Source organism: Suncus etruscus, chromosome 11, assembly GCF_024139225.1.
Source record: "Suncus etruscus isolate mSunEtr1 chromosome 11, mSunEtr1.pri.cur, whole genome shotgun sequence".
NCBI lineage: Eukaryota > Metazoa > Chordata > Mammalia > Eulipotyphla > Soricidae > Suncus > Suncus etruscus.
Genome location: NC_064858.1, coordinates 23,618,140 through 23,642,967, shown reverse-complemented (window position 1 = coordinate 23,642,967; position 24,828 = coordinate 23,618,140). Strand labels below are relative to the sequence as shown.

General features: G+C 44.2%; 3 protein-coding genes across 3 annotated transcripts in view; 1 reads left to right on the top strand and 2 right to left on the bottom strand.

The window, feature by feature from the left end:
- Window positions 1-22,427, top strand: part of IRAG2 (inositol 1,4,5-triphosphate receptor associated 2) — a 36,678-nt gene extending 14,251 nt beyond the window's left edge. The window contains exons 7-20 of the mRNA XM_049782892.1: window positions 2,987-3,045; window positions 4,769-4,906; window positions 5,158-5,215; window positions 5,898-5,946; window positions 6,027-6,054; window positions 6,685-6,825; window positions 8,283-8,417; window positions 14,580-14,727; window positions 16,242-16,285; window positions 20,044-20,106; window positions 20,210-20,259; window positions 20,563-20,664; window positions 21,235-21,339; window positions 22,187-22,427. Coding sequence (XP_049638849.1) covers window positions 2,987-3,045; window positions 4,769-4,906; window positions 5,158-5,215; window positions 5,898-5,946; window positions 6,027-6,054; window positions 6,685-6,825; window positions 8,283-8,417; window positions 14,580-14,727; window positions 16,242-16,285; window positions 20,044-20,106; window positions 20,210-20,259; window positions 20,563-20,664; window positions 21,235-21,339; window positions 22,187-22,427 — 1,361 coding nt within the window. The remainder of the gene's footprint in view (window positions 1-2,986; window positions 3,046-4,768; window positions 4,907-5,157; window positions 5,216-5,897; window positions 5,947-6,026; window positions 6,055-6,684; window positions 6,826-8,282; window positions 8,418-14,579; window positions 14,728-16,241; window positions 16,286-20,043; window positions 20,107-20,209; window positions 20,260-20,562; window positions 20,665-21,234; window positions 21,340-22,186) is intronic.
- The window catches only part of BCAT1 (branched chain amino acid transaminase 1), a 647,504-nt gene that overhangs the window by 166,876 nt on the left and 455,800 nt on the right, over window positions 1-24,828 (bottom strand). The gene's annotated exons all lie outside the window — the stretch shown is intronic.
- The window catches only part of DNAI7 (dynein axonemal intermediate chain 7), a 65,904-nt gene continuing 63,702 nt past the window's right edge, over window positions 22,627-24,828 (bottom strand). The window contains exons 14-15 of the mRNA XM_049782891.1: window positions 23,505-23,618; window positions 22,627-22,906 (exon numbers count right to left, since the gene is read on the bottom strand). Coding sequence (XP_049638848.1) covers window positions 22,628-22,906; window positions 23,505-23,618 — 393 coding nt within the window. The 3' untranslated portion in view covers window position 22,627. The remainder of the gene's footprint in view (window positions 22,907-23,504; window positions 23,619-24,828) is intronic.

Below are 24,828 nucleotides of genomic sequence, written 5' to 3'. Positions count from 1 at the left end.
AAAATTCTCAGAATCCTTTAGTAGTTTCCCAAAGTGTGTAATACTGCCCCCTGGTGGGGAGGGGTTCTGAAACTATGGAGGATGGGATGGCATTGGGGGTGGCATTAGGGGACACTTTCTGTTTATTCATTTTTAAAAAGATTTTCCAAGTAGGCTGAACCAGTCTATATTCCTACCAGTTTGTATGAGAGTTTCATTATCCCTGCACCTGCACCGAGTCATATAGACATAGAAGAGGTGTAGACATAGAAGAATGAATTCATTTGTGATGTATAAATAAATAAAGAAATAGTTTGGCAATAATACCCAAAGACAAGAGAGACAAGGGCCAGGGAGACTATTCCATGGTGGGAAGCTTGCCATAAAGAGTGGGGGAGTGTAGTTAGGACAAAGAAGGGACCACCAATGACAATGATATTTGGAAATGATCATTCTGGGTAAAGAGAGAGAGTAAGAGAGAGAGAGAAAGAAGAGAGAGAGAGAAGGAAAATATCTGTCATAGAGGCAGGTGAAAGGAGAAAAACTGGAGACATTGCTGGTGGAAAATGTGCACTGGTGAATGGATGGTATTGGAAAAATGTATGACTGAAACTCGATCATCAATAGCTTTGTAGTTGTATCTCATGGTGATTCAATTAAAAATTATTAATTAAAAAAAGAGTGGATTTTGGACGGGAGAGATGGGACAGGGCTGAAGGAAGTTGTGCAGCATGCAGCTGACCAAGGTTTGATCCATGGCATAGGGTCCCCCTGAGCACTTCTGAGTGTGGCCCCAAACTAAAACCAAACAACCAAAAAATAAATTAATAAAAAAGCAGCTTTCTAGGCGTAGAGAGATTTTTTTTTCTCTTCCTGACAAGAGATAATAGGCCAAATTAGGTGTGGAACCCTGAAGAAGGACAAGCCTGTAGAGCAGCTGTGTAGGATGCTGAACCGAGAGCTATGTGTTGCTCGGCTTTTCTGTTGTTTGCGGCAGACATACCACTCTTCCCAAGATACTTTAAGGCTCTCATCCCACAACCATGCCAGGAAAATCCATCAGAGTTCTAAATTGGACAATGAGAATTGAGATTCAGATACTAAAGCAGAGAATGTGCAAAACTGTGGACAAGAACCCATTCCCCAGGGAAACTGAAGTGAACGCCTAAACTTTAGTGAGAAATATTCTAATGGAAACAGCACCCATTCCCATTCCCATCTGCCACAGATACAGATGCAAAATCTGCTCATGCTTCATTGACAATGTCAAGGTGGGAAAGGGGAATTTCCATATTTGACTATGGGGATTTTACTTATTTGGTTTTGGGTCACTCCTTCTGGTGCTAAGGGCTTATTCCTAGTTCTGCACCTGGTGATCACTCTTAGCATGCTCCATCCTAGGTAGCTCCAACCCTCCTGAGCACCACCTGGTGTGACTGACTTTCATAGCAATAACAAAAATGATAGAATAGAAATAGAACCAGACTATGACTGCTTGTTGCTAGCTCTATTCAGGACAGTGCATCGTATGGTTGCTTTTTAGTTTGGCGGCATTTCCTTCAGTGCAGTGACTGATTTGGAAAGGGTCAAACTTGACTATAGCTCCTTGATTATACTCTTTATAAAAATCTGTGTGTTGAACTATCAAAGGCTACTAACATCCTAATTACACATCTTTCCTTCATCCAGTTTTTGTAATTTCACTAGTTCCATGTTCTGTTTGTTTGTTTGATTTAGTTTGACTTTTGGGTTGCACCTGGCATCTCTCAGGGGTTACTCTTTGCTCAGAAGTCGATTTTGACAGGCTCAGTGGACCATATGGGATGCTGAGGATAGAACCTGGGTCCGTCCCAAGTTGGCTGTGTGCAAGGCAAATGCTTTATCACTGTGTATCACTTCAGCCCCTAGTTCCATGTTATTTTAAAGAACACAAAGCCACCTCTAAATGGGAATAGAAACAGTCTCCAGTAGTGACCCTACTTTATGTCCTTTTTGTTCATATACATCTGTGGTAGGAAGCCATGTCAGAGACTTCAGCTATACAGTGCGCTCATTTCTGCCACTTACCTTTACTTATGATCTTTTTTAAATATATATATTATTGATTTTTTTTTTTGGTTTTTGGGCCACACCCGTTTGACGCTCAGGGGTTACTCCTGGCTATGTGCTCAGAAATCGCCCCTGGCTTGGGGGGACCATATGGGACGCCGGGGGATCGAACCGCGGTCCTTCCTTGGCTAGCGCTTGCAAGGCAGACACCTTACCTCCAGCGCCACCTACCCGGCCCCATTATTGATTTATTTATCTATTATTTTTTAGTTTGGGGCCACACCTTGTGGTGCTAAGGGGTTACTCCTGGCTCTGAGATCAGAAATCACTCCTGGCAGGCTCAGGGACCAAATGGGATGCCAAAAATTGTACCTGAGTTTGTCCCGGATTGGCTGCATGCAAGGCAAATGCCCTACCACTGTGCTATTGCTCCGGCCTTACTTATGATCTTTTAAATAAAACCCTTTGTTTGCTGGTAGAGTGGCAGTGGTGGTAGTTGAGTCTCCAAGTGGTGCTCAAGAGTTTCCAAAGGCTTCCAGGGCCACACCTAAGAATGCTCAGGGACCACATGGTGCCATGTTGGGATCTTGCTGGTATGTGTCCCTCACAGCTCTTTGTCTATCTTCTTAAAATAAAATATTTTCTGAATTCAACCACTAACAACAGAACTTCTATGGAAAAGCACCCTTGGGAATACCATGATGTGACTGCTGTTGACCTTGGGACAACCTAGTGGGGGGTGTGGTGGGCACTTTGGTGGTGGTGAAGATGTTGTATTTAAACATCAATACCACAAACATGAGAAAACAGCAGTCATGCTACTGAAAGTCTCATTTTTAAAAAGTCCTTCTTTAGTCTCCCAGAGGGAGGCCTTCACCAAGCACTTGTCTGCCCGCCAACCTTTCTTCTCCTTCCTCTTCGTTATTGCTCCTCTGACACACTGTTTCCTTTCTCACAGGCTGCAGACCTACCCTTCACAGCTCCTCTGAGAGCAAGGCTGGCGCCATGTTACCTCAGGTAAGGACACAGATGCTTAGCAGGAAAAAGCTCTGAGGACTCAGGCAGAGCCTCGAAGCCATCAAAATATTCTCAGCAGCTGTACCGCCTTTGAAATTTTCCCAAACACAGCCGAGTAGGAGGGAGAGAACACAGGGGATGAAGCACTTGATTGGCATGCAGTAAGCTCCCATTCAATCCCCAGTATTACCAAGATTGATCCTTAGCAGAGTCAAGAGTTGCCCCTGAGAACTGCCCGTTGAGGCCCAAACACTGCCTCCTACCCAAAGACATCATTTCAACAATACTATGAGGTTAATTCAATGATACTTTAGTCATGTTTATATTTTAAAAAAAAGTTGTGGGGCCACCCCTAACAGTGTTGGATGGGAGGTTGGGTGGGGGAATTCTATGGTGTTGGACCAGGGTCTCCTGCAGGCCCAGCACATACTTGCAAGCAGGATCCATGAGCTGATCCACATGGTTAAATATTCTTGACTTGTTCAAGGACATTCAGTAAAATCAGAGCTAGAGCCTGCTGGCACCACACAGATTATTCTTCCTTTTATTTGTTCATTCAATTGTTCATTTATTCACCCATTGACTTGTCAAAAGCATGCAAAAAGCAAGCTACTTAGCAGTCTTAGACCAGTGATTTAATTTGAAAAAAACTGGTGCATTTTGTCTTAAAGATATACTCGAATTAGAAAAGAGATAAAAATTCTTCAGCAATTGAAATGTTGTTCTTTAATATTAGAGAAAGTGCTTCAGGAAGAGGTGTGGAAAGGTGTGTGAGATTATTCCACCACCAGACAAGGATGACTGCAAATTTCGTTCTAAGTTTTGTTGATTCTGTTCTGCAAGAGTGACAAGACTGTTTGTTTAAGGGATACTTGTCACCACACTGTGCCTACCATCAAAGTGTCAGTACCTACCACACCCTCTGTTCTGTGGTCAGTCTCAGTTTTTCACTTCAAGACAATCAAGTCTATTCCCTCCTTTTGCATCTGTATTTCCTCATTTTCCTCACACATGAGTGAGATCATTTCATATTTGTCGTTCTCCTTCTGACTTATTTCCCTTCCGATGACCTCTGTTGTTCATTCATGTTGAAGCAAAAGGCAAAATTACATCTTTGTGGGGTGTGTGTGTGTGTGTGTGTGTGTGTGTGTGTGTGTGTGTGTGTGTGTATTTGGCTCACATCCAAAGACTTACCCCTGTCTCTTTACTAAAGAATTACTCCTGATGGAGCTGGGATGGGGAATATGGGTTGCCAGGGATTGAATCTGGATGGTGTGCTTGCTCTGGCCCTTGGCAAGATTCCATCTCTTCTTGGAGCTGAGTAGTGCCCATTATATTGATGAGCTATGACCTCTTTCATTCACTCAGCTGTCATGGGCACTTGAGTTGTTTCCAGATTGTGGATTGTGCTCTTGCAGTAGCACCACATTGAAGACAGGCAAGACTCTATCTTTGGGAATCTGTGTCTCTGTGGTTTCAGAATAGATATACAAGAATGCAATCGGTAGTTTATATGGTAATTGAGATGCCTCCATTCAGTTTCCATAGAGGCCCATTTACACCCCGGCCTGCAATGAATGGTGGCTTCTCTTTCTGCATGCCTCCACTAGCAATAGCTGGTTCTAGATTTTTCTATACAGTTGGTTTCCCCAAGCCCTAAAATAGACCCTTAGGTCCTTCAGTGAGACCTGCCAGTTGGAGGTGGTATGACTGGGTTGGGCAGGTTCCTTGGGTGCTGAGTACCTTGTTCATTGATTACATGGAGACAAGGTTGTGGAGTGGGTCCCCAGAACTGCTCTGGGAGAAGGCTGGTGGTAGTGAGCTGAGTGGAGAGGTGGAAAATGGTGAGGTCACATACAAGGTAAAGGGTGGATTTAGAAAACCTAAGACTTACTCACTGTCCACATGAGCTATTTTGTACATCTTATCAGACCTGTTTTCCCCTCAAGACAGTTCTAGGGGTGTTGTACACTGAGTGGACACAGGAGTGGCAGGGAAGGACAAGAAGTTGAAATGGTGTTTCTAAAGAATTTCTGCTTTTCACACAGCAATAAATCCTTTTTTTTCCCTCATAGCCATAAAACATTTTTTATTTTATTTTTATGATTTTAGGAAGCCAAAGTGGAGCCTGAAACAATAGAGGAACCTAAAAAAGAAAGTGTGGCAGGAGGTAATGTCTGTTCTCTCCCCACCCTCCAAAGCCGCTATGAACTCTGTCCTGCTATCCTAAGGGAGTTTCCTGAGGGCTGAGGCGGCACCTAAAAATTGTGCATTTCTGGCTGAAAAGAACCACTGGGGTGGAGGATTGACTGACTCATGCCCTGTGGGAACATTCAGAGCCTCACCAACCCTGGGTGGGTGCAAAGACTAAGTTCTGTTTTGGGACCACTTTCAGGCATCCCCATAAGCAAATAAGCCAGCACTGAGGTAATACACATAATGTTCTGCTCTCTGCTGAGCTTCCTCTCAGGCAGGGCAATGAGCTAAATTCAGGATTTGGAGCCACAAGACTGTGAACTCACAGAATTTGCAAAGTTCACCAAGTTTAAAACTCTGGAAAAAAAGAGTCACAGGGCTAGAGCAATAGTACAGTGGGCAGGATGCAATAGAAAACAAGGCTATGATCACATTCAAGGTGCCATGGGCTGCACTGGCCTCTGAGAGTCTCAGGTTTCATCCCCAACTTGCCTCTAGATTCTGTTTCCCTGTCAGCTTTATAACTAGCTACTATCTCAGCTATATTTCAAGAAAATGCCTTTGTTAAGGAAGAGGACTCCCAATGGCATCGGATTGAACAAGCCGATAGCTGCTAAACCTTTTCAACCAAATAACACATTGCTGTCTTTTCCCAGACCCCACTGTTATCCCTGCGAAGTCAGTTAACATCAAGCCAAGTGATAAGTAAGTCCATCTCCACAGACCATGTGGCATTTCTCTTTTCCACAGAATAGCATTTTAGTAAATCCTGTCTTACTTTGCAGCATCTCTGTTAATGAGAAGGAGGTGGAGGTGAGTTTGGTTTTTTCTTGTTTAATTTTAAAGACAATGTTTCAGGGGAGTGGGGAAGGAGCTCCAATGGCTGAACATGTTTTTTATGTGGAGACCTGGGTTGAATCCTAGCACTCTACCGGCCATTGGTTACCACTCGAATGAGCCCTGAGTGCCAGTGAGTATGGGCTGAAAAACAAAAACTGTCTCAGACCCAACTGCCAGTGGGATTCCCTTTAGCTCATTGGGCATCTCTTGTCTTGGCTGTGTAGAGCCATAAAGCAGCATGTATGTAGGAGTGGGTGTCACACCTCAGGCCTAACATCTGCCTGGCTCTGTGTTCAGTCATCATTACTGGCAGAGTTCTGGGGACCCTAGGTGGTGCTAGAGATCAAACCCAGGTCCCTGTATGCAATGCAAGTGCCTTAACCTCTATTCTCTCTCTCTCTAGATATCTTATACATTTTATTTTTTTAAACTTGGGGCTACATTCAGTATTGCTTACTTCTGGTTCTGTGCTCTGGGATCACTCGTGGGGGGCTCGAGAGACGCTGTGTGTTGCCAAGGATTGAACTCAGGTCATCCTCATGCAAGATAAATGCTGGCTACTATACTGTCTCTCCTGTTCCTCACTTTTAATTTTGACAACAGGCTGAGTTTCTCAAATTATCCCTGGGCTTCAAGTGTGATGGGTTCACCTTGGAGAAAAGAGTGAAGCTTGAGGAAAGAGCCCGTGACCTGGCTGAAGAAAATCTGAAGAAGGAAATTACCAACTGTCTGAAGCTTCTGGAGGTGAATAGTGGACTGTGTCATAAGCCCATGTTCATGCTGTTTCCATGGAATTTGTCTGGCTACTTGGTCCTGCCAGTCCACATGTGGATCGCGATGAACCAAGTGCAGGGTCACCTATAGGAATAGGTGCAGGCAGATGACAAGAAGTCTTTCTTTCATCTCTTTGGTTTTGGAGCCTCATGCTGCAATGTCTAAGGCAGGGGTCCTCCAACTTTTTAAATAGGCGGCAGTTCATTGTCCCTCAGATTGTGGGAGAGTCAGGCTATAGTTTAGAAAAAAAACTGTGAATAAATTCCTATGCTCACTACACATATCTTATTTTGAATTAAAAACAAAATGGGAGCAAATACAATATTTAAAATGAAGAACAAGTAAAGTTAAATCAACAAACCTACCAGTATTTCAATGGGAACTCCAAGCCTGCTTTTGGCAGGCCATAGTTTGAGGACCCCTGCCTGAGACTGAGAGGAGCAGTCGAGAGAGAGAAGGAGGGAGTTGTAGAGTATGGTGCACATCCCACAAATATACACTGTGGACTAGGAATAAGTTGGCTGAAAGCAGGACAGGCAGCTGTGACAAAAAACACCAGAAGGGCTAGATAACTGTCGTTGGCAGGCCATATATGGCCCACAGGCCATAGCTTGAGGACCTCTGGCCTAGGGTTTACTCCTGGCTATGTTCCAGGGACCATATGTAGTACTAATGATTGAATATTGGCCATTGGCAAGGTAAGTGCCTTACCTCCTGTACTATATCTCTAGCCCTTTACTGTGATTTTAAAGGCTTCGTTATTTTGTAACTTCTAGTGTATATTTCTTCTATGATTTGAGTTTGGTGATGCCAGGCATCAAATCCATATGAGCTCTACCACTGAATTACCCTCCTGGTGCCACATTCCTTATGGAACTGTTATAAATTAAATTATATTCTGTTAAAACAATTAGAGGGCTCCCAGACAGAATACAGGGGAACTGGGGCCCACTCCCCAGATATATGTCTGATGTTACCAGGAGCAGGCCTTGCAGTGCAATTTAACTCATGCCTAGCAATGTCAGGGATGAAGAAGGCTGGAACCTATTTCAGGACCTTTGCACAAGCTGAGTATGTGCTCTTCCACCTGGGCTACTCTTCCCAGTTCCCAAACTGTGCTCTTCATTTATTTTTGAATTGTTGATTGTTAGTATATATTACTGAAACTAATTTTGGGGGGAGGGCACAACCAGCCGCACTCAGAAATGACTCCTGGCTCTGCGTACAGAAATTATTTCTGGCAGGCTCGGATTACCATATGGGATACCAGGAATCAAATTTCAACATCATTTATTATGGCTAACATTACTTCTTTTACCCTCCATGAAGATGAGTGAGAATTTACTATCCTATGTGCTGTGTGGATGTCAGGATCACTGATTGAATGGTAAAGTTGGATTCTTTTTAATTCCTTGCTCTCTGTACAGTCATTAACACCACTTTGTGAAGATGACAACCAGGCCCAAGAGGTCATTAAGAAGCTGGAAAAGAGTATAACCTTCCTTAGCCAGTGCACAGAACGTGTGGCAAGTCGAGCAGAGATGTTGGGGGCCATTAATCAGGTAATTTATCTTCATCTCTCTAGCTAAAATTAAAAAAAAAAGCACTTTTTTTTCCTGAAATGAAGGATAATTTTTGTAGGAGGACATTTCAAAGTTAACACTTCTTGTTTAAGGCAGTCTGTTTAATAAGGTGGAAAAATTAAGATACATATGTCAATAAAATCTTTCCTATACTAATCAGTGATAATTTGTAAAAAATTACTTTGCTAGGTCAATCATGCAATGTACTTCTTTCATTTATAAATGACTGTCCATGTGGTTATAAATATGTTCATACATCATTACAGGGTCTTTTTTTACTATCAGATGATGAGAAAATAGGTCATCAATTCTTCAAGCACTTATCTAAATTTGATTATTCTAGAATGCTTATCTCCTGCTATATACAACATCTAGAATAAATAGCCTATGTATGCCTCTTTTCAGTATTATTCATAGACAAGAATTTCAAAATTACTTTGAGGGCAGTTGGGGAAATTTTAGTTCTTTTCATCTAGAGCTAAACAAACTTGTCAGAATATACTTCCTAAGAAAACATCTTCTTGTGGTTGTGTTATCCATGAATATCCTAGTCCCTCATTTAACACCTGACTAGAGGTTGATCTTTTGTGTTTTCTGATGTTTCTTTTACTAAGTACACATACTTAGGTTGTATATGTACACAGTAAAACTAGGTTGTTGTGTAAGTTCTGACGGTGCATTTCCTGTTTCTGAGCAATAACTTCCCACTTTGCTGGGATGTTTCCGGATCCAAATAAAGAGCCTTGTCCACTGTCCCTTAGTGCCTCACTTTGGTACTGGAAGGTTCCCATGGAGAGATGTGCTCCTGTCTGTCCTTCCCTTCTCACTGCTCTCATCTGCTCATACTTTCATTCCTGACAAACTCTCTCTATTTGGTCCAGTGCAGTGTTCATTCCTTGCACCAGCCCCTCACATCTGCTCCTCTTGTTCTCTTTACCCGGTAAATGGAAATCTGCTTCTTACCTACTCTGCACAGCACTGGTGATTAACCATATTAACCACCACATCCAGCCCACCTGCTGAGAGCTCTTGGGGTGTTCCTGCCTTCACTCTCCCTTGTTCCTGCCTCCGTCACTTTCTCCTTTCTCTTTGCATCCTGGTTCTGCACCTTCCCCCCATACACACACACACACTTTATAGACAATGACTTTATTTTCCCCCTGAGAATCCACAAGAACAGCTGTGGAGCCCTTACAGTCATGTTCCCACTCCAAGCAACTTCTCCCTCAGCAAGCCCAGTGGGGTTTCTAACCAGTTCTCCAGTGCAGAGGCACTGGAAGCACAATTTCATGCAACCCATCAGCATACTTCTCTGCTTCCACTTAGAGTCCAACTTAGCAGCTGAACCAGACTTGGGGTCCTCGGTCTCTCTGCACCCTGCACTCCCCACCTTTCCTGTATCTCTGCTATAGTCCACATGGCTCTGCCCCATACCCCTTGGCTCCCAGGCTGCCATGTGCGTGCCCCTGGGTTTCCTCTCTGCATCTTGCTCTCCCCTTCCAGAATTCTCTGGTATCAGTTTCTTCCCAGGGCTCCACCCATTTGACCTCACCCGACCTGCCTTTCCACAGTCAGCTCAGGCACTCAGAAGCTAGGCAGAACCTCCCCCGTGTTTCAGATGAGGAAATACACCACCACTCAACATTTCCACTAGGATGTTGGCTAAGCAGGAAGAACTTAGCATATCTGAATGGAAACTTCTGGGCTCCGCCTCCCTGGTAGGGCCCTGCCTCTGGCTCCCCTCTGCAGCTCTCTCTTCCTGCACGCATTCAAGCTCTATTCTCAGCACCTTCCCTGACCCTCCTGTGCCTCCCACCTGCAGAGATCCAGACTCCACCATCTCCCTACATCCCTACTCCTCCCTTCCCCACTACCTTAGCTTTAATTCTGTTCTCAAATGCTCTCCCTGGCTACATACGGTGTCCTGTTGTCCTTACCCCTGATGCAGTCTGTTCTCAGTGACCAGGCCTGAACAATCTCTGTAAAACATTCCTAGGCTACCCACTGCTCTCCCTACTTTAAAGGCCTTCCAGTGATTCCTCTTCTGTTCGCAAAGAACTGAAGCCTTTTCAAAGGCTTAGAAGGTGTGACCCTGCACTTCCGTCCCTCCCCTTGTGCAGCACGTTGCAATGATTTTCCACCCCAATTCCCCTGACAGCCAGTATTCACCTGCACTCAGGTTCTGCCCCCCCCCATTTCCGGTCCCCATGCCAACCCATCTGACTGGTTTCCTGTCCCCTGGCCCACTAGAAGGCAGGGTCTCCTGGGGTTCCTTGCTTGTGGCCCACTTATACCAGATACCCTGACATAGCAGGTGCTCAGTAAATACTGTGTATGGAGTATGTAACATGGGACACCAGAAATAAAACACCTAACAAGCAAATGGAGGCATCAGGCTGGAAAGTGGGAAAAAATATCTGGCAAAGAACTCTTGCAACTGAACAGCAAAAAAGCAATCAGTCACTTAAAAAGAAATTGACTGAATGTTTTGTTGGATAATTTTGCAAGGAAGATCTCTCAAAGTCCCTCCAAAAGTAATGATGCTCTACTATTAGCAAAAGATAAGCCTAAACTGTCAAGGCACACCACTTGTGGAATGGATGTAAATAAGGAAAGAAAATGAGTGTTGCTGAAGATGTAGAGAAATTGTGATGTTGTTTTTGATTGATAGTATTTGCTCTGAAAGGAATACTCATTTATTTGCATGCACTACCGTGTTCTATGAGGTGCCAATACTGTGCTGTGGCCACATCCACTACATACATCCAGAGCAGACAGTAGAACGTTGTGGATGGCTTTTTCTTCTTTCAACAATTCATGTTGTTCCCAGAGTTAATCACTTCTACAGCCAGATTGCTATATACTTAGGGATTATTTATTTATCTCTAAATCATGTTCAAGCTCTTCCAGAGGGTCTCTGTCCCACAATTCTTGTGAGTTCATTAAATAATGTGGATTTCTTCTGGGATAGTCTTGGATACTCTTAAGTGAATATTCCTTTCACTTGCACTTCCTGAATGCCATGCCTTCCGCAGGATTAGTGTTTTGTTTTGTTGGAAATTCTCATCCAGCAATTTCCTGAGGGGAAAAAAATGCAGAAGGGAAACCCTTTGAGATGTTATTTCACTGGAACTGTTATTGTTACACTTGGTCGTGAGTTGTGGACTATAGGTGAGAGATAGGAAGTTTCCTAAGGGTTTTTTCTTGCATTGCCTCCTTCTATTGCGTTGCTTAACTTCAAAATATTGTCATCAATACTAACACCATTCTGATTCCTGACTTTTTGTTTATTTCTTTCCATCTCACTGAGTGGACATTTTTAAGCTGCTGCTGCTTTATGTTCTTGAATTACTTTCCTTTTTTATATTTAGTGGAACTTTTTCTCTTCTTTTTCTTTTCATTTTTCGTGTTTGGGACTGTTCCTGTTATTGCTCAGCAGGGCTTATTCCTTTCTCTGTACTCATGGCTCCCTCCTAGCGGGGCCCAGGGGAAGCACATGTAATGCTGGAGGTTGAACCAGAGTCAACACAGGCCAGGCAAATGCCTTAACCTTGTGCTATCCTTCTGACTTCTTTCTGAATTCTTGGACACTTTTAAATTTCTCTTCTTGGGATGTTGACTCTTCTACTATCTCTCTCTCACACATACTCTCTCTCACTTCCTCTCTCTCTCCCTTTCTTTCTTTCTTTCTCTCTCGCTCTCTCTCCCCCTTTGAGTTTTTTGGATCACAATTTCACAATTGGTGGCTGTACACACTCAGCTCTGCACTCAGAAATCACTCCTGGCAGGCTCAGGGGACCTTAACGAGAATCCAGAGATTCAACCTGGGCCAGTCCCAGGTCGGCAGTGTGCAAGGCAACTGCCTTACTGCTGTACTATCACTTCAGCTCTCTTTGTGCTTTTTCTTTTGTGTGTGTGTGTGTGTGTGTGTGTGTGTGTGTGTGTGTGTGTGTGTGTGTGTGTGTGTGTGCGTGTGTGTGTATGGTTTTTGGGTCACACCCGGCAGTGCTCAGGGGTTATTCCTAGCTCCAGGCACAGAAATTGCTCCTGGCAGGCACGGGGGACCATATGGGATGCCGGGATTCAAACTGATGACGTCCTGCATGAAAGGCAAACGCCTTACCTCCATGCTATCTCTCCGGGCCCCTCTTTGTGCTTTCTTTAAAGTCTTTTTCATCCTAACTTCATGGGGAGTCCCTGAGACTTCTAGCACTCCCACGGAGCTCTCATTTTTATCATCTATCACATTCCCAGATGTCTGAATTCTCCGTTGGTTTTTAAACTGTTATTATTCCATGGCTGTAGCACTTACCTCTGGAGGAACTGTTGCTTGGAACTGTTGCTTGGTTGCCTTTACACTTTTTTTTTTCCCCCACATTTGCTTTGTGCTTCTGTGTTTGGATTTTCTGCTTTCATGCTGTAGGTTTTTTCCTTTAGACAAAGAGCAGCAGGGAATGACCATGACTGTGTCAGTCACCAAGTCTGAGCCCCACAACACGGGGGCTGTTTCATTAGGGGTAATTTTTGGGTTTGCAGGTAGTTTTAGGACTTTTACTTTGAGACAGTCCATTTCCCAGAAGAAAATTTCCAGCAGCTTAGCCTGGAGAGTGAAAGCACCATTCAGTGTTTGGGAAACCAGAGAAGAGAATTGTATCTAGATTCCAAATTCCTTTTGTCTGTGTTTATTTGGGGGCCACACCTGTGATACTCAGGATTTACTCCTGGATCTGTACTCGGGGCTCACTCTGGTAATGCTTGGGGAACTATATGGGATCCAAGAAATCAAATCCAAATCAGCTGCTTGCAAGTACCCTCTGTACTATTGGTCCGGCCCCAGATTCCATACACAATAGACTTTGCTTCCTCTTGTCCAGGGGTCTTCAAACTACGGCCCGCGGGCCACATGTGGCCCGCAGAGGAGTCTGATCCGGCCCGCCAGCAGTGAGTGCTGTTTGGTTGCCAAGATACCTGCCAACATATACACTCAGTGTATATCCAAATATCAAGAACCATGCACTCAAAATGGTAACCATCTTTGGTAGCACTTATGCCTGTGAACAGACTTTTTCAAGAATGAAACATCTGAAATCTCCAACCAGATCAAGATTAACTGATGCCCACTTGCATCACTTGTTACGGCTGGCAGTGACAAATATGGAACTGGACATTGACCATCTCATTAGCCAAAAGCAGGCCCACAGTTTCCATTGAAATACTGGCGCATGATCTGTTTATTTATAAATGGTTTTCATTTTATTTATATAAGATATGTGCAGTGTGAGTAGGAATTAGTAGCTCATATAGTCCGGCCCTCCAGCTCTCTAAGGGACCGTAATCCGGCCCCCACTTTAAAAAGTTTGAAGACCCCTGCTCTTGTCCTTCTCTACACACATTATTGACCTGGCCCAGCCCACAGGACTGTTTGTATTTCTCTAGGATTCAGCATTCAGTCTCTCACCAGTGTGGTGAGGGGAAGTTGCCCTGCTGTGTTAGGTAAAGGGACTTAGGGGTCAATTTGTCTTTTACTCAGATTTTTTTTTTTTAAACCATTGCTTTTCATCTCTCCATTTTCCAGTGGGGTCTCAATTTCCTGAATCTTTGTGCTTTCTGGGATGCAAACCTGGGTGTTCCTCGATGGGTCTTCAGGTGTTTTCGGGTGTTCCAAGCCTGGATTTTCTTTACTTGGTCAGGACTTACAGTCATCCACCACTAGAATTTTGACTTGCATAACTTTCTTTTTTTTTTTTTTTTTTGGTTTTTTTGGGCCACACCTGGTAACGCTCAGGGGTTACTCCTGGCTATGCGCTCAGAAGTGGCTCCTGGCTTGGGGGACCATATGGGACGCCAGGGGATCGAACTGTGGTCCATCCAAGGCTAGCGCAGGCAAGGCAGGCACCTTACCTCTTGCACCACCACCTGGCCCCAAGACTAGCATAACTTTCAATATCCTGTTGCCATCATATCCTTTCCAGTCCTGCTTATCTTTGGGATTCCTGAATATTTGCAAGGCTACTTGGTCTCTGTAGCGTCCTCTGGTGACAGTGAAGGATCAATGCATGTGCCTTGCCACTGTCTTCACAGAGCATCAAGCTCTGGGCATCAAGCTATTCCATGTGAATTAGTTTTTTTCTCTCCTGTTAGGAAAGCCGGGTCAGTAAGGCTGTGGAAGTAATGATTCAGCACGTGGAGAACCTAAAGAGAATGTATGCCAAGGAGCACGCAGAGCTGGAAGAACTGAAACAGGTTCTTTTGAGAAATGAAAGGTCTTTTAACCCTCTTGAAAATGAAGGTAAAGAAATTTAGTAAGATTTCACATTTCTTTTTTTTTTTTTTTTTGGGTCACACCCGGCAGTGCTCAGGGGTTATTCCTGGCTCCAGGCTCAGAAATTGCTCCTGGCAGGCACGGGGGACCATATGGGACGCCGGGATTCGAACCGATGACCTCCAGCATGAAAGGCAAATGCTTTACCTCCATGCTATCTCTCCGGCCCCAGATTTCACATTTCTTAATACAATCCTCATTTTTCTTGTAATCAATTCTATGTTTTTAGAGTAAGAGCGAGGGCTGGGGAGCAATAGTACAGTTGGGTAGAGAACTTGCCTAGCAAACAGCCAATTCCAGTTTGAATCCTGACAGCATATATGGTTCCCTGAGTATTCTTCATGGGTCACTCCCAAGCACAGAACCAGGGTTAGCCCCTCACTGCTGGGTTAGCCAAACCCGCCCCCAAATAGGATGAGTGTCTCTGACTCAGGTTATATTAAAAGAACTGAGTTTTGTGTGCTTGGGATGTGGCTCAGGGGTATAGCATTTGCCTTATAAATGTATGAGATCCTGAGTTCAATCCCTGCGCTGCAAAAAATACTAAACTAAAATAACTGAGTCTTGATACTTCTATGACCAAATACAGTAACACATGGTTGAAAAACTGATTGGGAGACAAGAGATCTTTGGAAAAGTGCCCCCCAGATGCATGAAACCCATTTAGCTTGCTGACATGAGAATGAAAGTCTGAATTTGACTCACTGAGGTGGTCCAAGCATTCTTCCCCTTAGGTCATGTCAGAACAGGACTATTGGAAAAAAAGCAAGGCCACTCATCAGCAATGGCTTCACATCCTCATAGAAGAAATGATTCCACACAGTAGAATTACTAAAAGTTTGGTATGCAGGGAGACTTAAGAGGTCATCAAAAGTATCTTCACTGAAAGCTTAAAAGTCTTATGACTGGGCCAGGATGTGGCTCAGAGGCAGAGTACTCACTTTGTATGTTTGGGTTCAATTCTTGGCACTACTCCCTCACCAACTCGCCCAAAAAGTTAAGTTTAACTGTACAAATTTATCTGAGATATTTTATTTTAAGAATGGTCCTCTTGGGGCTAGAGAGATAGTACAATGCAGAGGAATTTTGCTTTGAATGCAGTTGACTTGACATCTTACATGGTCCCCTGAGACCACCACCAGCCAGTAGTAACCTAGGAATACTACTGGGTGTGGCCCCAAAACAAAAACAAGAATCATACCATCTTCTGGAAAGAAAATGGTTGAGAATCTCTGTTCTCCTGGGCAGCTTCTCTGTATGAGGTGAGGATTGCTGAGTCAAGGGGGTCTGTGTAGCCCATTCATGAGGTTCAGTCATGGTTGAGCAGCTCCACACTCAGGAGAGCCAATGTTTGTAGGTCTCATGAATTATTGGATTCTCCCATTTCTTCTGATCAAAGATTTTCCTGATGGAAGTCTTAAGACCATTGATTAAAATCACAGGAGTCCCTAATGCTTGCCAATGTCTTTCTTTCTCTTTAGAAGACTGCCAACTTAAAAAGCGCTCAGCTTCTCTAAACTCCAAGGTAATTACTAATGCACTTATCCCATGTTTGGATCAAATATTACAGGAGATGCAGTTTTATAGTATAATTTGAAGCAGTCTGACTTTCCATGTAAACTCTGGCACCACAGCAGGTGTGCATGTGTGTTATAAGTATGCTTGGATAGTTACCGCTACATTTGCATGTCAAATTAGCTTGCTTAGCAGAGAGAGATCTTATATAGTGGTTGTCCCTCTCCCCAAACTTGGATACAGGCCTAATATTGGGGAGCAGCTTCCTACTACCTGCAAGAACCTTCATTTTTTGCTATAGGACAACCCTTTGACTTGGACTATACACCCCCCCCCCCCACACACACACATACACAACCCAGTACAGATTTGGCTTCTTAGCTCAGGGCACCATGAAATTGTAGGTTGAATGTTCCACAGTCCCCAGCAAGGGAAAGAGATTTCTATGCCCCAATCTGAGTAGTATAAGAGACATGAAGCAGTAGCAGTTCTGATGCAGAAAATTAATTTACACGTGATTGGGAAAGAATACCAGACCAGGAACTCACACTACAAACTGATCACCCACAAGACAACAGCTCCACCACACAGAAAGACTAGCCAAGATGGCAGCTTCCCCTCCAGGCTTTCTAGACCGTCTTTATTGGGAAAACAAAGCCCACCCCAAGAGCCAGGACTAGGCCATGTGAAAATCACTAATACCAACAAATGAAAACCTGCTAGTACCAACAGGGCATCACATCCTGATCATCACAGAAGTCACAGCCCAAGATATAGGGAAGAAGGGCCCGGAGAGATAGCACAGCGGCGTTTGCCTTGCAAGCAGCTGATCCAGGGCCAAAGGTGGTTGGTTCGAACCCCGGTGTCCCATATGGTCCCCCATGCCTGCCAGGAGCGATTTCTGAGCAGACAGCCAGGAGTAACCCCTGAGCACCGCTGGGTGTGACCCCCCCAAAAAAAAACAAAACAAAAAACAAAACAAACAAAAAAAAGAACTAAGACTGGAAAATTTTGTTTTGGTTTGGTTTGTGTTTTTTTTTGGGGGGGGGGCACACCCAGTGATGCTCTGGGGTTACTCCTGGCTATGTGCTCAGAAATCGCCCCTGGCTTGGGGGAGCATATGGGATGCTGGAGGATCAAACAGAGGTCCGTTCTAGGCTAGCCCAAGCAAGGTAGACACCTTATGCCCTGCACCACTGCTCCGGCTTCTGGAAAATACAGTTTTCATTCCAGTCGCTTGAGTAAACCTCAAGGGTCTGTTGTTACTCAACAAGAAGTGGGAGAGCAGGTTATTGAAAGTTGACCAGCAGTATGGGGCCACCATTTGAAAAATTAATATTTCATGAAAAGAATTTTTTACATAGAATTTGAGAGTAACTTTAAAATCATTCCATTCAGACCATTTTTCACAGATGAGCAAAGTCACATCCATAGAAATTAGGTGAGCAGTTATGATCATGTAGGAGTCCAACCTTGTTCAAACCCAGGGCTCTTGCCCTACAATGTTATTTATCACCATTGCTATTATTATTGTTTTTGTTGTTATTTGGGGGGCTCCAAGGTGGTGCTCGGGGCTCTGATAGCCATTCCTAGTGATAGACTACCAGATAGGGAGTTCTCTTCTTAGGACTGAAGATAAGGTGCTGCTCCATCCCTGCGGTGCTGAGGACCACCGGGCCACTTTAGTATGGCTCAAAGACCTCCAAGTTTACACTTGGCCAAATCAGGAGGCCACGCAATTCTAGGCAGCAACCCAGGTTGAATGAATGTAGAGTGCATGCTAATCCTAGTCCAGTATGTTACTTATTATTTTTTTTAGTTGTGAGGCCATACTAGGTAGTGCTCAAGGGTTATTCTTATATTTGTGCTCAGAGATCACTCCTGGTGGTTCTGGGGCACCATATTAGATCTAGGTCAGTCATATACAAGGCTAGCACCCTGCCTGTTATATCATTTCAGACCCTTCCCCAATATGTTATTTTTAATGTTCAACCTAGGAATTAAATTAGAAATGGTTTTAAAAAGAAAAGATTTTCACTAAATCATTTTGTACACTTAAGGGTATTCCTATTTCCTAAAATTAAACTTCTTTAAAAAAAACCTAGTAATATTAAATGATACTTCCTTGTACAGCTCTTAAGGCAGTTATATAAACACATCTATTCCTTAAAACCTTATGCCAGGCCAGGGAAATGAATCAAAGGGCTGGAATGTATGGTTTTCTGTGGAAATCCTGGATGTGATTCTTGGAACCAGGTGGTCCCCCAAGCAACCTCAGGATTAACCCTTATGCACAGAGCTAGAGTAAGTAACTCCTGAGCACTGCTAAGTGTGGCACCAAAACAAACAAAAATCACAAACATTGTTAAATGTTTTGCTCTAGGGATCATATCAGTGGTGTTCAAAGGCTACTCCAGAACTCTGTGCATGGGGTCAATCCTGAATTTGGTGCTTAGTGATTGTTCCTGGATATGCCAGGGATTAAGTAAATACTGGCATGTAGTAAATGTAGTAAGTGGGGGCTAGGGCCGGAGAGATAGAACAGTGGTAGGACGTTTGCCTTGCACACAGCCAATCCAGGATGGACGGTGGTCTGAATCCCGGCATCCATATGGTCCCCCGAGCCTGCCAGGAACGATTTCTGAGTGTAGAGCTAGGAGTAACCCCTGAGCGCTACTGGGTGTGACCCAAAAGCCACACACACACACACACACACACACACACACACAAGTAAGTGATGGGGCACAGTAGTACAGTAAGTAGGGCACTTGCCTTAAATGTGGCCAAGCCAGGTTTGATCTTTCCAGCCCCCAATACGGTTCCTTCACCCTCCTTTCAGTTCTCCCAGCCCCACCAGAAATAATCCTTGATCATTGCCAGGTGTATCCTCCCACAATAAAATCATGGCAGGGGAAAGTGTAAATATAAATAAATAGTCATCACTTCTTGTGCTGGGAGAAAAATCTAAGTCTGAGTTAATGACAAAATAGAAATGATAAACTGACTTGTCTGCACTAACAACAAAAATATTTCTTTCCTTTTTAATATCATGAACAAAATCAATATGAACAGAAATCATAAACATGGAGTTTATAATCAAAGTAGACACACACAGTTATTCAATATTAGAAGATGATTAGTCTGTGCTGCTATTAGTCAAACCTAAAGCTGAAACCTTATATTCCTTATTTGATTGGCACACATTATACTTATCACATGCTGGGAAAAGTAAACTGAATTTGTCAACTATTTCTTGTCATAATGAGATCTTTTAAAAATGTCTACTGAAGCCAGAGCAATAATACAATGGGTAGGGCACTTGCTTTGCATGCAACTGATCAGAGTTTGGTCCCTGGCATCCCATCTGTTCCACCATTTCTGCCAGAAGTAATTCCTGAGTGCAGAGTCAGGAGTAACCCCTAAGCACTGCTGGGTGTGACACCCAAAAGTATATTTCTACTGAGGGGAGTGCTGTAGATGCAGCACAGGACTGGAGTACACAGGCTCCCTAGCACTACATGGTTCCTGAGAACTATCAGGACCTGACCATGGAACCATCATTTGGTACCACTACACTGAATTCACCAGGAGTGGTCCTTGAGTATACTGATCATGACTCTGTAGGCTCCCCCAGAGGATAAAGTCAGTTTCCTGTTTAAGTCAGCTGTGGTGCCCAAGCCCAGGCATCTGTGTGCAAGGACAGTGAATGCAGCAGACAGATGGACTGTGGGGACTTTTCTCAGCATCTCTCTCTGCCCTCTCAAACAGCCCTCTTCTCTCCGGAGAGTGACCATTGCCACTTTGCCCAGAAACATTGGCAACACAGGGATGGTAAGCGAATTCTTGAGGGTTTTTTTTTTAGCCTAAAGCAAGTTAATTTTTAGATAAGAACATCACACACTCCAGCTTTATTCTAACATTTCCTAACCCAAAGGTGACTAGCATGGAGAACAGTGAGCGATTCAACCGAAGGCCAAGCAGCTGGTGAGTCCATTTCCCTGTCGCTCTCAGGGAACCTTAACTGTGTTCCAACCAGGCGAATGTAAATACCAGTTTTGGAGAAAGAAGTAGCCAGGTTTGATCTGCACATGATCAGGAGAGTGTTTTATTCTTCTGCTAGATGAAGTAAGTGCTAACTGTGGATGGGCAAGGACAAAAATCAGAATCCAAAGTGCTTTTAGAATGTCATACTTTTTGTGTAGATCTCAGTTGAAGGAAAGGGGCTTGCTACAGGCCAGGAGTGTGTGTGATGTGATACGACAAGTGGCTGCTGTGATCTTTATTTAGGCGCATTTTGGGCTCGAAGCAGAATGAGCACCGGCCCTCCTTACAGCGATTCATTAGCACCTACTCCTGGGCTGATGATGAAGAAGAAAAGGGTGAACTCAAGTAGGTGGAACTGGGTGGGCATCAGTGGGGACCAGATGGAGCTTATTCCTGGTTGATGGCTGTGAAGCATATTACTTGTGCATATAGTCACCCAAACAGAGCAGGAAACATTCCAGCACTTTCTCTAGAAACTCACCCAGGAGTTGGGCAGGTCTGAGCAACTGGTTCCTAGGGATGGAGGGAAAGAGAGGAGGGCCACTGAAGTCCAAAGAGACAGTGGTGGCATGTTTGCTGTGCCCATCCATCATCCCATTGTGGAAGGATGGCATGGGAGTTGCAGCAGCATCACTGTCCCCTAGCACGAGCAAGTTCAGCCAAGTGAACTAGGAAGCCAGGCTACTTCCAAGACAGGACAGATGCCCTTCACGCATACATCTGGTAGATATAAGTTCCAATATATAGTTCAAATGTAAATTTTGGTGATTGGACTTATGAGATGTTTGCCCACTCTTTGAAAGAGGCAAATCAACATCTAACAAGCCTCTTTAGAGGCACGTTACAATTCAGCACTATTTTAGAAAAATGGAAAATCCTTAGTTTCAATCACAAACAGGAAGTACTTTTTTATAGAACAAAAGAGGACTTAGACCCACCTGGAGAGGAGTCTGCAGAAGGAGCCAGGAGGTTGAGTGTTTGTGAGAAGAGAAATCCACCCAGATGGGACGTGTGGGCCATGTGAGTTGTCTCATTATTCTAGATGATGTTTGTTCGTGGGGAAAGGTGAGGTGAGAAGCAGTGGGTTCCCTAACCCCTAATCCCAGCCCCCAGAACACCTGTCAGCTACCTGTGAGGTGAATAACCAACTTCCTCAACCTCCATTATAGGCAATGCATCTAAGTCCCCAAGTTCCAGTACCTGCTGAGTATTTGTCTTGGTGACCTGGACAACTGCATCCACTTTAAAGGCCTGAAACAGGGCCTCACCTGCAAAACAGGGCTGATGAGAGCCTGGATTGTCCCTGGCACTGAGTAGGGGACATAGCTCAGGGACTAAAATATGCACCAGTGTGGAGGATCTGGGGTGCAGGTCTGAGCCATGTGGCCCAGCACTGCTGGACCTGAGAATTGCAGGAGTGATCTAGAGACACCCTCCTGCCCCCAGTATCTGTCAATTTTTGATAATAGTGATTAAAAAGGTGTTACTAGCATGCACCCCCAGTGGCTCACACTTGGATGTGGCTTTGTGAACACAAATCACAGCATTGATGCTGCGTTAAACGAATCAACTTAGAAAACAACTTCTATGGCAGTTTCTAGCATTGTTTTGTTACACAAAAGATTAGCAGCTGTAGCCTATTGAAAGCACAAAAATATTCCTTTGTTAGGAGTTATGGGACTTCTCACAGTCTCATCATAAAAGAAGTGATTTCTTGAGTTCTAAAAACGGGCGAGGGGCAGCCCATAACCCAAACCATGCTGGCAGAGTCATGCTAGGGAGCATGTTCAGGGCTGAGAAGAGCAGAGACCGGGGCAGGGCAGGGTGGTGCCCAGTGCTGATGCCTGGGACTTGCACTTGTCTCCAGCCCGGACAGGCTCACCTCATGGGCAGCGCAGATCAAGACTTCCATCTGCAATGCCAAGTCTCCCTGGCTCTCTGTGGCCTTTGTGGTCCTGTTTGCTGCTCTGATAAGCTTCCTGATGGGCCAGTTCTTCCAGAAGTCTGTGGATGCTGCTCCCACACAGGATGGGGACTCCTGGATGTCTCTGGAACACCTCCTGTGGCCATTTACCATCCTCCAGCACCACAGACCACCCCCGGTGTGAGAGCAGTGTGTTCTCCTAGTGTGTCACCTCCCAGCCCACCACCATGGGAAGGGCCTGTCTGTGAGCTCTTTGGGAGAGATGTTATTGTTTTTAAGTTTTTATGGAAATAAAAATAGTATGAAAACACTGGTCAGATCATTTTAATTATTTTTGTCTGAGTGGCTCGACCCCTCAAACAGGGCAAGGCTGGCAACAGGGGGCTAAGAATAAGAGAGCAAGCGTGTGGCGAGAAGCATGTTGCAGACAGTGTCAATGAAAGAGTAGCTGGTCTTCCTGATGCCCTCCAGGGCTTCCAGGGAAGCGAAGTCTTTGACCATGTGATATAAGGTAGAGTGAAACTCTGACTCTTCCAGAGGGCTTTCCGAGAACTCCTCGCTGTATTCACTAATGTTGAGCCTTTGTGCTCTCTCCCCTGTGAACATTAAAATTATCCAGTCGAGATCCTGAATGGGTTCCTCTTTAGTGAGATGCTCACTGGCCTAAAAAGAAGGAGGATCCATTCACTCAGAGCCAACAGCTGGAGGCCCATGTGATACCCCCCACCACATTACAGGCACCCTGCAACACTGTGATGGGATGCAGGTTGAAAAAAGCATGCCTGTGTTGCAACATAACACCAGAGGCCTGAGCCCACCTCTACTTCTCACATGCTTTGTGTCCCATGAATTGATGGAGTTTAGGCAGATGGGTTTGAATTATCTGAAGGATGGTCCTGTTCTAGATATTGGGAATATATATACATATCTTTTTCACTCGTAGGGAGCAGGGGTACTATGATACTATAATTTTGAATTGAAAAGAAAATGACTTGTTCAAGCTAAAACACTCAATGAGCTCTGAACATGTGATAAGTCATCTCTGGCCCCATACTCAAAGGATGGAGAATGCCTCTACGCTCAGTACAGGAATGCATGATAATGGCGGTAGAACCCTCCTAATGTATGTTTAAAACTTCATCTGGAATACTTTTTTCCCCTTTTATGAAAGGAAGAACCATGATAGATGTTCATTTAGCTTTTGAGTCCCTTACCATTGGGCGTAGCTCAAAGTAGCTTTTGGGAATTTTGCATACAATACCTTAAATACAACTTTCCTAGAATCACAGTGTATATTCCATCTGCTCCAACCAAATGCGAAGGCAGAACTTAGTAGGGCCATTTGTCGATAAGCCTTCATTTCTACCATGGGAGTCTGCAATGGGCCAGAGAGACAGCATAGTGGGTAAAGTGTGTGTCTTGATGTGGCCAATCTAGGGTTCGATCCTCAGGATCATTATGGTCCTCAGAACCCCACCAAGAGTACACAAGTCCCTGAGCACAAAGCCAGAAGTAAGCTCTGAGTACTACCCAGTATGGCCTCAAAACCAAAACAAACCCATTAGCCTTGCTCCAAATGCCCCTTAACAGGCCTCTTTCAGGCTATTGACACCCACATGTCAGAGCCCCACAGTCCTCTTCTGGCACTTGAGATCTGCCCATCTCACACTGAAACCCTTTATCTGATTTCTCTCCCTTCACTCTGATTCTAGTGCCCTGACTATGGTTTCTCTACCTTCAAAGGCTCAGATCTGTAAGGTCTGAGTTCCTAAATCTCCTTTATTCCCCCCAAATGCATCACCCTTTGTGTTCCTCAGCATTCCCCAATGAGAGAGAATGCTCCAATAGGACAGGAAGTGCTTATTCACTGACAAGTTCCGAGAAGCAGAAACAATGTGGGGGAAGGTGCCATAGAAATACCTGGGATCTGAGAGTTCTAGAAGATGAGCAGAAGCCTACACACAGCATCTGCGCAGCACTTAAACATTTTGAGAACTCTACATATCATTATAGCACTTTTATTCAATCCCAGGCCCCTCATTCACATATACTCATCAACATGATTTTTCAAATGTTTGAATTTCTACCTTTAGAAAATTGTTATTTTATAGAACATTGTCATTTCCTAGAGGATTAAGAACATGTTTCTGACCTGACTCTTCTGCTCAAAACGTCTCTTAGAGTTAGAAGCCACTTCATGTTCATTCATCTATCCTAAATGTCTTTGAGTCTTACTCTATTCGAGGAATATCTAGGTGCTAAAATAATCAGTTGACTAAGAAACAGTCTCCAGTCTCAAAGATGGAGTTGTTTAACTGAAGTCCAATGGGCCACATGCAACTGATGGGAGTTCATCAAAACACAGATGGAAGTGGTTTCTCTATGCTTCTAACATCACCTGACTTACCATGTTGGGGAAGTGCTGAATCATATCTTTTAAGAAATCTTAAAAATGGCAGACAATGGGGAAATGAAATATAATCCTTGCTGCTTGGGCTGCTTATTACTGGGAAGTTGCTACCCCTGGCTTGCTCTCTTAGAGAAGATGATTAAACTGGAGAGACCCTGGATTTTTCGTTTTGCAT